Raw genomic sequence first — 11,695 nt, forward strand, 5'->3', positions numbered from 1 at the left:
AAACATCGGTATGACTGCTCTTTTACGCTTGTTAGGCTTTAACGGTTTGGAAAGGGCTTCTATAACTGCAACAAAAATCAGCGGGGTTAATTCCTTATGTGCCCCTTGTGTCAAACTCCGGTCGTTTTGAGAGGATCCAAAATTACAAAACTGAGAGCCTAAATCAAAAGCGTCAAAAGGTACAGAGCTCTGTACCTAGTCCCTGCTACAATCAAAAGTCCCCGCCTCGGTTCCTCCGGCGCTCCTTTTCGCGCTTGGAGTACGGTGGGGCGCTTCCGGCCCTCCGCGCGTCCCCTGTCCACCAAAAATAAGGAATCCAATGGTGAAAACCCCATCTTCCTAGCTCATCTAGAAGTGGGTTAGAATTAGTATGAGTGAGTGAGTCAGTGAGTGAGTCAGTCAGTTACACAAGGGGCTGTATATATTTAGGATGAAACACAAATCTTCACAAATTTTTTAACGACTACGTTATGTTTAGACTGCGCCGCAGACAATTTTTTTTTTTTAATTTCTTTTTTAACCAGTCTTCAATCTTTTCCAATTTGACCTAGAATATGATCTTGAACCCCCTTTACACCACGAAAATTTCTTTTTTAACCAGTCTTCAATCTTTTCCAATTTGACCTAGAATATGATCTTGAACCCCCTTTACACCACGAAGTGCGCCGCAGTCGAAATTTTGCCAAAATAATGGCGTTGAAATATTTAATTTCTTTCAACCCTTTTTCTCTGAGCTAGGGGCTTTAATAGCTATTCATTATAAGTGAACTGCGCGGCAGGCCACAATTTTAAAAATTAAGTTGGCCTGCAGAGACAGCCAATGTATTTTTTTGTACAAGGGGAGGGTGGTCTCAGTATCCTTATACATACTTTTTTTTCAATCCAAATTCAACTTAAACACGAAGAGGGGTCAACAACGCCGCAGGCGAAATTTTTGAAAATTTGGTCTACAATCGTCAGAAATTTAGTTTTATTGAAATCCTAATCTCCACCTCAGCAGGAAATTTTTTTCAACAAGCATGTGGGTGTAGGTACATGGGGGTGTGTCCGAAAAACATTGGTGGTTCTATCTGTGCTTGAAATAATGAAGATTTGATGTCAAACAAGAGGAAACTTTTTATTTCAACAATAAAATTTTACAAACTTGGAGCTGGAGCAGATCGATATTTATTTATTTTTGATACAATTTAGCAACAAGGCCATTTGCAGAGAGAAAAAAAAACGGGATCGTCGCACTTTTCACAGGTGGGCGATTTTTGATACAATTTAGCAACAAGGCCATTTGCAGAGAGAAAAAAAAACGGGATCGTCGCACTTTTCACAGGTGGGCGGGTCTTCTCGTTTAAACAGGAATGAGTGCGTGACTTTGGTGTGGCCAATCCTCAGGCGCATGATGCAGACTTCATCTAGTCTTGATTTCTGGCATGATGATGACCAGGGGAATATGGAAGGTTTTATTCTTCTTAATTTGTTGTGAGCTGGGTTGGTATCAGTATCAGTCCAAGTATTGTTCCAAATATGGATGAAATGCATTTTGGTCAGGGTTTTGATTTCTTCCAGGAATAAAACATCATGGGACATTGGGTTTTCTAATGCTGATTTTGCTTCCAGATCCGCCGCGTCATTTCCCGCAATTCCTACGTGACTAGGACACCAGAAGAACTTTATGGTGGAGTTGGGGATGGTAGAGATTTCTTCATGAATGGATTGGACAAGTGGATTTGAGTGTGACATGGATGAAATGGCCTGAAGAGCGCTTACGAAATCTATGAAGAACGCATTTTACTGTATTCCAACCCATTCTCGAGATATTTGAGTGTTTCACAAATTAAAAACCTCGGTTAGGAAGCTTTTTAGGGCATATGTTCATAGAGTAAAAAAGTCTTGTATTGACCTCCTGTATCTATGGTTTGAGTATATAACAAAAAAATCCGAAATCTATGAAGAACGCATTTTACTGATTCCAACCCATTCTCGAGATATTTGAGTGTTTCACAAATTAAAAACCTCGGTTAGGAAGCTTTTTAGGGCATATGTTCATAGAGTAAAAAAGTCTTGTATTGACCTCCTGTATCTATGGTTTGAGTATATAACAAAAAAATCCGAAATCTATGAAGAACGCATTTTACTGATTCCAACCCATTCTCGAGATATTTGAGTGTTTCACAAATTAAAAACCTCGGTTAGGAAGCTTTTTAGGGCATATGTTCATAGAGTAAAAAAGTCTTGTATTGACCTCCTGTATCTATGGTTTGAGTATATAACAAAAAAATCCGAAATCTATGAAGAACGCATTTTACTGATTCCAACCCATTCTCGAGATATTTGAGTGTTTCACAAATTAAAAACCTCGGTTAGGAAGCTTTTTAGGGCATATGTTCATAGAGTAAAAAAGTCTTGTATTGACCTCCTGTATCTATGGTTTGAGTATATAACAAAAAAATCCGAAATCTATGAAGAACGCATTTTACTGATTCCAACCCATTCTCGAGATATTTGAGTGTTTCACAAATTAAAAACCTCGGTTAGGAAGCTTTTTAGGGCATATGTTCATAGAGTAAAAAAGTCTTGTATTGACCTCCTGTATCTATGGTTTGAGTATATAACAAAAAAATCCGAAATCTATGAAGAACGCATTTTACTGTATTCCAACCCATTCTCGAGATATTTGAGTGTTTCACAAATTAAAAACCTCGGTTAGGAAGCTTTTTAGGGCATATGTTCATAGAGTAAAAAAGTCTTGTATTGACCTCCTGTATCTATGGTTTGAGTATATAACAAAAAAATCCGAAATCTATGAAGAACGCATTTTACTGTATTCCAACCCATTCTCGAGATATTTGAGTGTTTCACAAATTGAAAACCTCGGTTAGGAAGCAGTTTAGGGCATATGTTCATAGAGTAAAAAAAATCTGGTGTGAACATCACACGACTTTCTATTACATTTGCGGAATACGTATTTGAGTGAAAATTTTCCCAAGCTGCCTATATGGCGGCCGATTTTTGGTCGAAAATTTTCTATCTCAAAATACTCCCCATGTAATAAGGGATCGTTTAAAATGTTAAAAGATTGAACTTTTTATTTTTTTTTTTTTGAAATTTTTTCTAACTCCCGTTTCAGAGCCGCCTACGGCGGCCGATCTTCGGTCAAAAATTTTCTATCTTAAAATACTTCCCATGTTATTAGGAATCACATGCAAAATTTTCTAACATTGACTTCGGAAGATATCTGGATGAGTGACTGACCGATTTTTACCAAATTGTTACAGTCGCGTCCTTGGAGTATACCGGGATAGCATACCAAATTTCATCCCTCTAGCTCTAGGACAAACCGTTCTTGAGATATTTTGTATATCACCTTTTCCCATTGAAGAAACATTGACTTTGGTTGATATCTGGATGAGTGACTGTCCAATTTTTACCAAACTATTACAGTCGCGCCCTTGGACCATACCGGAACAGCATATCAAATTTCATCGCTCTACGACAAACCGTTCTTGATGTATTTTGCATACCACCTTTTCCCATTTAAACCTGTAGTACACACGTACGTGTACGTGCGTACATACATACGTACAGACCGTGGGCTAAACATCACTTTCTAGCCCGTCCTTCCTTTATTATTATGATAGTAATAAAAAAAAGGTATAATGGACGGACTATTGTATTCGCTTCGGTGTCGTCTGTCGGTCTGTCCCCATAGAAGGACTTATCCAACCAAACCTGGTCGACCTACATACATATATATCAAATTAAAGGTCTTTTTACCAGGAACACGATAGTGATGGTGCAAATTTTGTCCAGAAAACCGAAAGCCAAAAAAACTGGTTTTTGGATAATAATAATAATAAGGTTTATTCAGTTTCTTCACAAATTTCATCGTGTTCCTATATAAGTACATAATATTTGTACTTTTCAGGAACATTTTAGTTTCTTATATCATAGTTTCATTTTCTTCTTCTTCCTCTACTTCTTGATTATGTCAAATTTCATTGTTCGTTTCTAAAAGGTGTTTTTGTTTCTCCAATTTCAAATTAAAGGTCTTTTTACCAGGAACACGATAGTGATGGTGCAAATTTTGTCCAGAAAACCGAAAGCCAAAAAAACTGGTTTTTGGGGGATTTTTGTCACATTTTCTCTTACAAATAGCTCTGATCTTGAAATTTGTCGCGATGACCTATGAATTCAAAGCGAGAAAGTTTTAGATAACACTTCAGTCGTTAATTTAAGACCGGTTTTAGCGTCACCTATGTTAAGCTACACTGAGCAAGGCCAATAAATGGATAGGTGACTTCAAGTAATGTTATGATTATATTGGGAATAAAGGGAGAACGGGCTCTAGTCTTGATTTTAAATCATTACATGAAAATAAAATCAAAAAATGAAATCAAGAATAATAATAAACTGAATATTAAATAAATTAGGTAGGTACATAGGTACTAATTTTCTGTAATCACGATCGAATAAACTACGGGCTAAAAAATTCCCGGAGGGACGGGCCCAGCTTGTTTTACATCAGAGGATCCCAAAACGGATATTTCCAACCATTTCCCAATTTTGAAAATTTGGACCGATTGCGATACTTTCTTATTACTAAAATAGCTCCGCTATAACTGTAGTAATGGAAAGTAAAAAGTCTTGTATTGACCTCCTGGACCTATGGTTTGAGTACTAAAAAAAAAAAAAAAAAAAAAAAAAGAAAAAAATCCGCCCACCCTTTTTTAATAAAAAAAATGAAAATTTCACCCGTAAGCTACATTGGGGGGGGGGGGGTGTCGCGAATTCTCGCGAGTTCGTGATATTTTTTTTTTGGCCAGTTTCTAGGACACATTTCAGATTTTCAGCATTCAGATTTTCACAGATTTTTTTCTCTCGGACATTCTTAATTCATCGGAACATTTTATTATTTTGGACATTTTGGTGTGTATTCTCTTACAGTTATAAAACCTACTTAATATTATTACTATTTTTTCGCAATACTACTACGGATTTTTATTTCTTTCGCCTTTTTTTACGCCTAACTGTGGGGGAATTCTATTCTCTCTCTTTCAAATACGCTTCCACTCTGTCATCCACCCATTTCCCCACATGTTTTGGTAGCACGGAGCGTGGTTGATTCCTATGGCGACGGTTTCCGGCCGTGAAAGGCCAATTCACACGGAGGAAGAGGAGTTGAAAGTTGGCCTCCAGTTTATTGAACAACAAAAAGGACATAGATATAAACGGACGAGAACTTTGAGCAACTGAGCGAAGTCTTCAACAGGGTCAATGAGGTATATAAAGTCCTCTTGGACAAGAAGGACACTCTGGAAATATCGTCCCAGACGATGCAGAAAGAGGGAGAACAATCCTGCCGAGGATGAAGATATGTGTACGGCAGCTTTTGGAGGCATCGTGGAATTCGAGGCGAAATTGAAACAAGCGGCGCGGAAGTATTGAAGATGAACGGCAGAGGCGGCAAGAGGAGGAGAGGCGGTAAGAGGAGGAGAGGCGGCAAGCGGAGGAGAGGCGGCAGGCGGAGGAGATGCGGCAAGCGGAGGAGAGGCGGCAGGCGGAAGTCAGACAGTTTGATTTGAGACAGAAGGAGATTGATCTACAGATGAAGGAGTTTGATGCGAATGTGAGGACGAGGGAGCTGGAGGTGAAGGAGACGGAGCTGCGTTGTCAAGTGAACATCGAAGAACTGAAGGCGAAAGTTAAATTGGCGTCAACGTCGGCAGATAACTCTAGGTCAGGTTATAGTCTAGGTCATTTACCTGAAGTTAGTTTGATGAGATTTGGTGGGGATGCTCTTGAATTCAATGAGTTCTGGGACAACTTTTCGTCCCTAGTTGATAGCCGGTCAGATTTAGACGATATTCAAAAGTTTCATTATTTGAAGGGACAGTTATTTGGTAAGGCGGCGGACAAGGTCTCTGGCATACGGGTGTGCGGGGATAACTACAAAATAGTAGTCGATTTGTTGAAAGAGGAATTTGGGTCCTCACAACTTATCATCACAAAGTTGTACGATGAGATACGTACATTGAGGCCTGCATCCCAGAAACCTTGTGATATTCATCAATTTTATTCCGATTTAGAGATCAAACTAAGGCTTATTGAGAACCAGGGATCGAACCTGGACCAGGACATTTTGAAATTGACTATATTTTCCAAATTGGCTGTTGACACTCAAAAGGAATTGGTTAAATTGTATGGTTCTTCGGTTAACGTTGGTCACATTAGAAGCCAGATCAATAAGGAGCTTAGCGAAGCTCGTGTGTTGCGGACATTTATTCCTCATAATTCTGAACCTCGTAAACTGTCTAATCTTACACCTGATAATTCTGCTCCTTTCCAGAATCCCAGCAGCGGCAGTTTGTATACAAATAAGCTACTGATCAATAATACTAACATTCCTGACACTAATAATCCTGATAATCGTACTTCTTCTTATCTCTGTACCTATTGTGACGGTAGCCACTACTCGGACAGCTGCACAAAATATTCTAACCTGACAGATCGGAAAGAAAGGGTAAGAGATAGGTGTTACATTTGCTTGAGTAAAAATCATTTCTTCAGGGAATGTCCAAAGAAGAACAGATACTGTTATTATTGTAAAATTGTGGGAAAACACCACCGGTCTTTATGTCCTCAGCAGTTTGGATCTGCTCAGAATAGGAGAAATCGGGAAACGGGAAAACCTTCGGTTGGTGGTGGAGATAGACCCTCATCTTCTGTTCATTCTAATAACTTCGCTTTTCTTGGTAAAAATGCCCTTTCAGATTCGAATAATGGACCCTGTACATCTAACGCACATTCGGAAACCAATATGTGCTCACACGACGGAAAGGTAAAAAAGGTTTTCTTGCAGAGTGCGAGTATTTATTTAGTGAATAAGTCTACTGGCCAAGGCGTTGTTGTACGAGCGGTACTGGATTGCGGCGCCACGACGAGTTACATCACGGAAAGGTTAGTTAACGAGTTAGGTCTTCGGACAGATGCGGGTAAAAATATTAACGTCTATACTTTCGGTGAGTGTATGCCAAAATCAATGAAAGTTCATGGTACCAAAGTTTCGCTGGTTGATAAGTACAAACGTACATGGGATTTGGAACTTTCGGTAACGCCAACGGTGGTAGGTAATAATAAATCAGGGGCATACGACATAGACGCGATCAAAAGAGTTGCTGGTTCATACGATCTCGCGGACGAATGCTTTACCACTGGGGTAGAAGTGATTACGAATTTACGACCTTCTTATTGGAAATGATTATTATTCACAATTTGTGACGGGTGGTAGAATTCAATTGTTGGAAAATTTATTTTTACTCGATACAGTGTTTGGGTATGTATTCAGTGGTCAATTACCTGTACTTGTAGCGTCTAATACTGATCATGTAACCTTTGTTAGTACGTCTTTATTCATAAAGGTTGATACTCCCTATAATAGCGAAGAAATAGGCGCGTCAGCAAAACAAATTCGGTCAAAACCTTCTCTGAATGAACATTTATATCGCGGCCTTCTCTTTGTTCTCGCGGCCCTGTTATTTCCGATTTTACTTCCCCGAGAAAGTCACATTACCAAGATCATAATAAATAAATGTCTTTTCTTTGTGTTACTATATCACAACTTTGGTGCTCACTGCAGCATTGTAGGATTTTTCCAAATACATATATATCGCAATAATCCAGCTCCCAATTACCTACCATGCTGGCACCGGTCGCTATGCGCATTTATATTACATAGCTACTCATTTTCCTCACGAGGCTGAGTGGGCCCCGTAACGGCCAGTCACGGAATCAATCATTTGCATGATACAAATTTCTTGACCCCGCCGGGAATCGAACCCGGGTCTCCCGCGTGCAAGGCGAGCGCAGTGACCACTACGCCATGGGAGCTGACATTGGGGGCTTTTATGGGGCAAAAAACTGATTTTTACGGGTTAATTTCCTATGGGGCACTTTGAGGTTGAACACCCTGTATACATAATTAGATAATTAATTAATTACATAGGTACCAGTAAGTAGTGAGAAAATCGCACAACTGGCTTTTATGTAGGTAACAATAATAATAAGTTTATTCTTTCATTCTTTACATATTCTTCATCATCCCTGTAATTACTTCTGTACTTTTAGGGACCATAACTTCTTCTAATTATGTAGTCTTGATTTTCATTTTTTCATTTCATATTTCATTGTTGTTTTCGAGATAGTGGTTTTGTATTTTTTCATTTCGTTCTTATTGTATATCCTTTAACATAATTATGTACAAAACACAAACATTGCTTGCTTTATGAAAACAATGTGAAGGTTTAATTTTTCTACATTCATTATGAAAATTCTCAGATATTTTTACTTATAAGTTGCGCAACATAACCCTAATATCAGCCACATCACATAAGTATTACACATACTCGTACCTTATATGTACATCATAAACCTAGTTTTTAACAACCATCCAAAGAACACTGTTGCCAGACAACTTTCATTGCAAACGTGGGAAATGTGTTATCAGAAAGAAACAGACTTGGTCTTGGAGAAAATACATTATAAACTAAACGATAGAGAGACAGAGAGAGAGAGAGAGCGCATGAAATCAAAAGTTACAAGATAGAGAAAATAAATAAGAAAGAGAGAGAACATGAAGACATGAAATCAGAAGTTACAAAATAGGGAAATTAAATGAGCGAGAGATGAATTAATGAGAAAGTGAACCGTGGAAAGATAAGTAAGACAAGGAATATGACTTCTCATGAAAGAGTTAAATGTATCTAACCATTTATTTCTCTATTAAATTACTCATTTAAATTAAAGTAGGCAAGACCTTTCTCAATATAGAAGTGAGACATGCTGAGTACATCCTGTATACAAAAGAAAACGTTTACACTAAAGCACGCATGAGCTTTCTAAATAGAAAGCCCCACGGAGTGATCACCAAAGTTCACCTTGGCAGAGACAATCGAATTCGTAACGTTGATGTACGAATTTCTAATGGTCAAATTATTACTCGGCCTGTGTCTTTACTTTATCATTTTGAATTTCATTATTGAAACTCAGATGGATAAAAATGATCGTCTTGTTATCATTTTCTATGTATACTTGTGTTTTTTCTTTTTCATGTCCAATGTTAGGAAATTAATTTTGTACTATCAGATTTCCTTAGATTTTTTGATTGTTATAAAAGATGTAGGTATTATTGCTGTTTTTTATAAGTACGGATTTTGGAATTATTGTTTTATAGGTACTTGATGATTAATTTTTTATTGTTATTAATGTTTTTTGATAGGTATTATTTGATTGTACCTACTTAAAGATTTTAAAGCAACTTGTTGGGGATTTAGGTTTTTCATATTTAGGCGGTTTCTTTTTTATGCTCACGTTTTTTATGTCCGCTGGGAATGTCGCGAATTTTCGCGAGTTTATTATTTCTTTCGGCCAGTTTCTGGATAGTCTAGAATTTAATAGCTCAGATCTCGGAATTTTTCGGACACATTTCAGGATTTTTCGGACACATTCAGATTTTCAGATTTTTCTCTCGGACATTCTTAATTCATCGGAACATTTTATTATTTTGGACATTTTTTTGTGTATTTCATACAGTTATTAAAAACCTACATATATTAATACTATTGTGCAATACAATTACGGATTTTTTATTTCTTTTCGCTTTTTTTTACACCTAACTGTGGGGAAATTCTATTCTCTCTCTTTCAAATACGCTTCCACTGTCATCCACTCCATTTCCCCACAGTCGTGCTGCGCGCTCCTGGGGCTTCGCGCTGTTGTGCATGCGGTCGCGCTTCGCGCTCCCGGGGCTTCGCGGTGTTAAGCATAGGATCGCGCTTCGCGCTCCCTATTACTACATAATACAGGGTGTCCAAAAATAAACGATACATTCAAATATCTGGAAAACTAATGAAGATGGAAAAATTTTGTTTTCGCTAATTGTTCAAACTTTTTGGGGGACATTTAATGGTGACCTCTGAAATTTTACTAGGTGTCCCCTTCAAGGTGATTTCAAGGTCAACTCTGATTTCTTAAATATTCTTAAATACATTTAAATATTTTTATATATTTTTGATTTACTAAATATTTTTGAAATGAAATCAGCATAAAAAATAAGTCCATTTTGTGTAAAAAAAAAAATGATTCCATTTGAATCTTCCGGGATAAACGCGGAAAACCGTTGACTTTGAGCTCCATTTTTCGGTCACGTGGTATGATTTTGGCGGCGCAAAAATTGTTTTGACATGGAATCTTACGGATAATCAACTTGAAAAAGTCATTTTCATGATCATTAATGTTGGTATGATTTTGGCGGCGCAAAAATTGTTTTGACATGGAATCTTACGGATAATCAACTTGAAAAAGTCATTTTCATGATCATTAATGGGTTTCTTCACACATTTTACTGATGTTTACAGTTGCCCCCATCAATCTTAATGCACACCTCGATTCTTCTTTCGAAAAACTCCACGTGACCGAAAAATGGCGCTCAAAATCAACAGTTTTTCGCGTTTATCTCGGAAGATTCAAATGGAATCAAAAAAGTTTTAGACAAAATGAACATACTTTTTTATGCTGATTCCATTTCTGACCTCAAAAATTTAGGGTTCCATTTAAGAAATTAAAGTTTACCTTGAAATCACCTTTAAGGGGACACTCATTAAATGTCCCCCATAAAGTTAGGACAATCAGCAAAAACACGATTTTTTTATCTTCATTAGTTTTCCAGATATTTGAATGTATCGTTTATTTTTGGACGCCCTGTATATGTACCTACATACTTTTAGATAATGATTTAAAATCAAGACTAGAGCACGTCCTTCCTGTCTTCCTTTTAATGTTTCCTAATAACAATATAATGTTTAGGTCACCCATCCATTTATTGGCCTTGCTTGGCGTAGCTTAACATAGATGACGCTAAAACTGGTCTTAAATTAACGACTGAAGTGTTATTCAAAACTTTCTCGCTTTGAGTTCATAGGTCGGGTCGTCGCGACAAATTTCAAGATCAGAGCTCATTTGTGTGAGAAAATGTGAAAAAAATCCCCCAAAAACCATTTTTTTTTCTTTTTATTTTTATTTTATTTATTTATTTTTGATAAAATTTGCACCACCACTTTCGTGTTCCTGGTAAAAAGACCTTTAATTTGATATATATGTATATAGGTCGACCAGGTTTGGACAAGTCCTTCTATGGGGTCAGACAGACAGACAGACAGACAGACAGACGACACCGAAGCGAATACAATAGCCCGTCCCTATACCTTTTATTATTACTTTTGTAATTTAATAAAGGAAGGACGGGCTAAAAAGGAGCTGTCACAAATGAGCAGTGTTATTATAGAGTTAGGTTTAGGTTAAACGCAAAAAAGAGCTTTCACAATTTGAGCAGGGACAAGTTGTATTATAAGGTTAGGTTAGACTAGTGGTTTTACACCTAAATGAAAAAGAAAGAAGTCAAGAGAGTGATGAAGAGGATGCTGTAGTGGCCGGTTGATATTGGGAACTGAAATAGCCATTCGTTTCTTCTCAGTTTTGAAATGTAAAAGTTCTTACAATAAAATTATTCCTGACTGTAAATACTTTAATTCAAAACCATTGGAAATCATTGATATAAAAGGAAATCAAGTGACAGCACAAAATGAAGACGAAACAATAACCCGAAATTCGACATTCTTCCGTGCTGTTCCTCACCCTACTCAATCAC

At 37.4% G+C, this 11,695-nt stretch overlaps 1 protein-coding gene across 2 annotated transcripts; it reads left to right on the plus strand.

The window, feature by feature from the left end:
- Positions 1-5,376: 5,376 nt before the first annotated feature.
- Positions 5,377-7,545, plus strand: LOC113467120. Of its 2 annotated transcripts, none has more exons than XM_026823115.1 (2): positions 5,377-6,927; positions 7,240-7,545. In XM_026823115.1, the coding sequence occupies exons 1-2, from the start codon at positions 5,525-5,527 to the stop codon at positions 7,250-7,252; spliced, it is 1,416 nt and encodes a 471-aa protein (XP_026678916.1). In that variant the 5' UTR covers positions 5,377-5,524; the 3' UTR covers positions 7,253-7,545. The 2 variants fall into 2 exon arrangements, with proteins under 2 accessions (XP_026678916.1, XP_026678917.1); XM_026823116.1 differs by lacking the exon at positions 7,240-7,545 and having other exon boundaries at positions 5,377-6,514; positions 6,765-7,210.
- The last annotated feature ends 4,150 nt before the right edge of the window (positions 7,546-11,695 follow it).

Source organism: Diaphorina citri, unplaced genomic scaffold (genome assembly GCF_000475195.1).
Source record: "Diaphorina citri unplaced genomic scaffold, Diaci psyllid genome assembly version 1.1 scaffold407, whole genome shotgun sequence".
NCBI lineage: Eukaryota > Metazoa > Arthropoda > Insecta > Hemiptera > Psyllidae > Diaphorina > Diaphorina citri.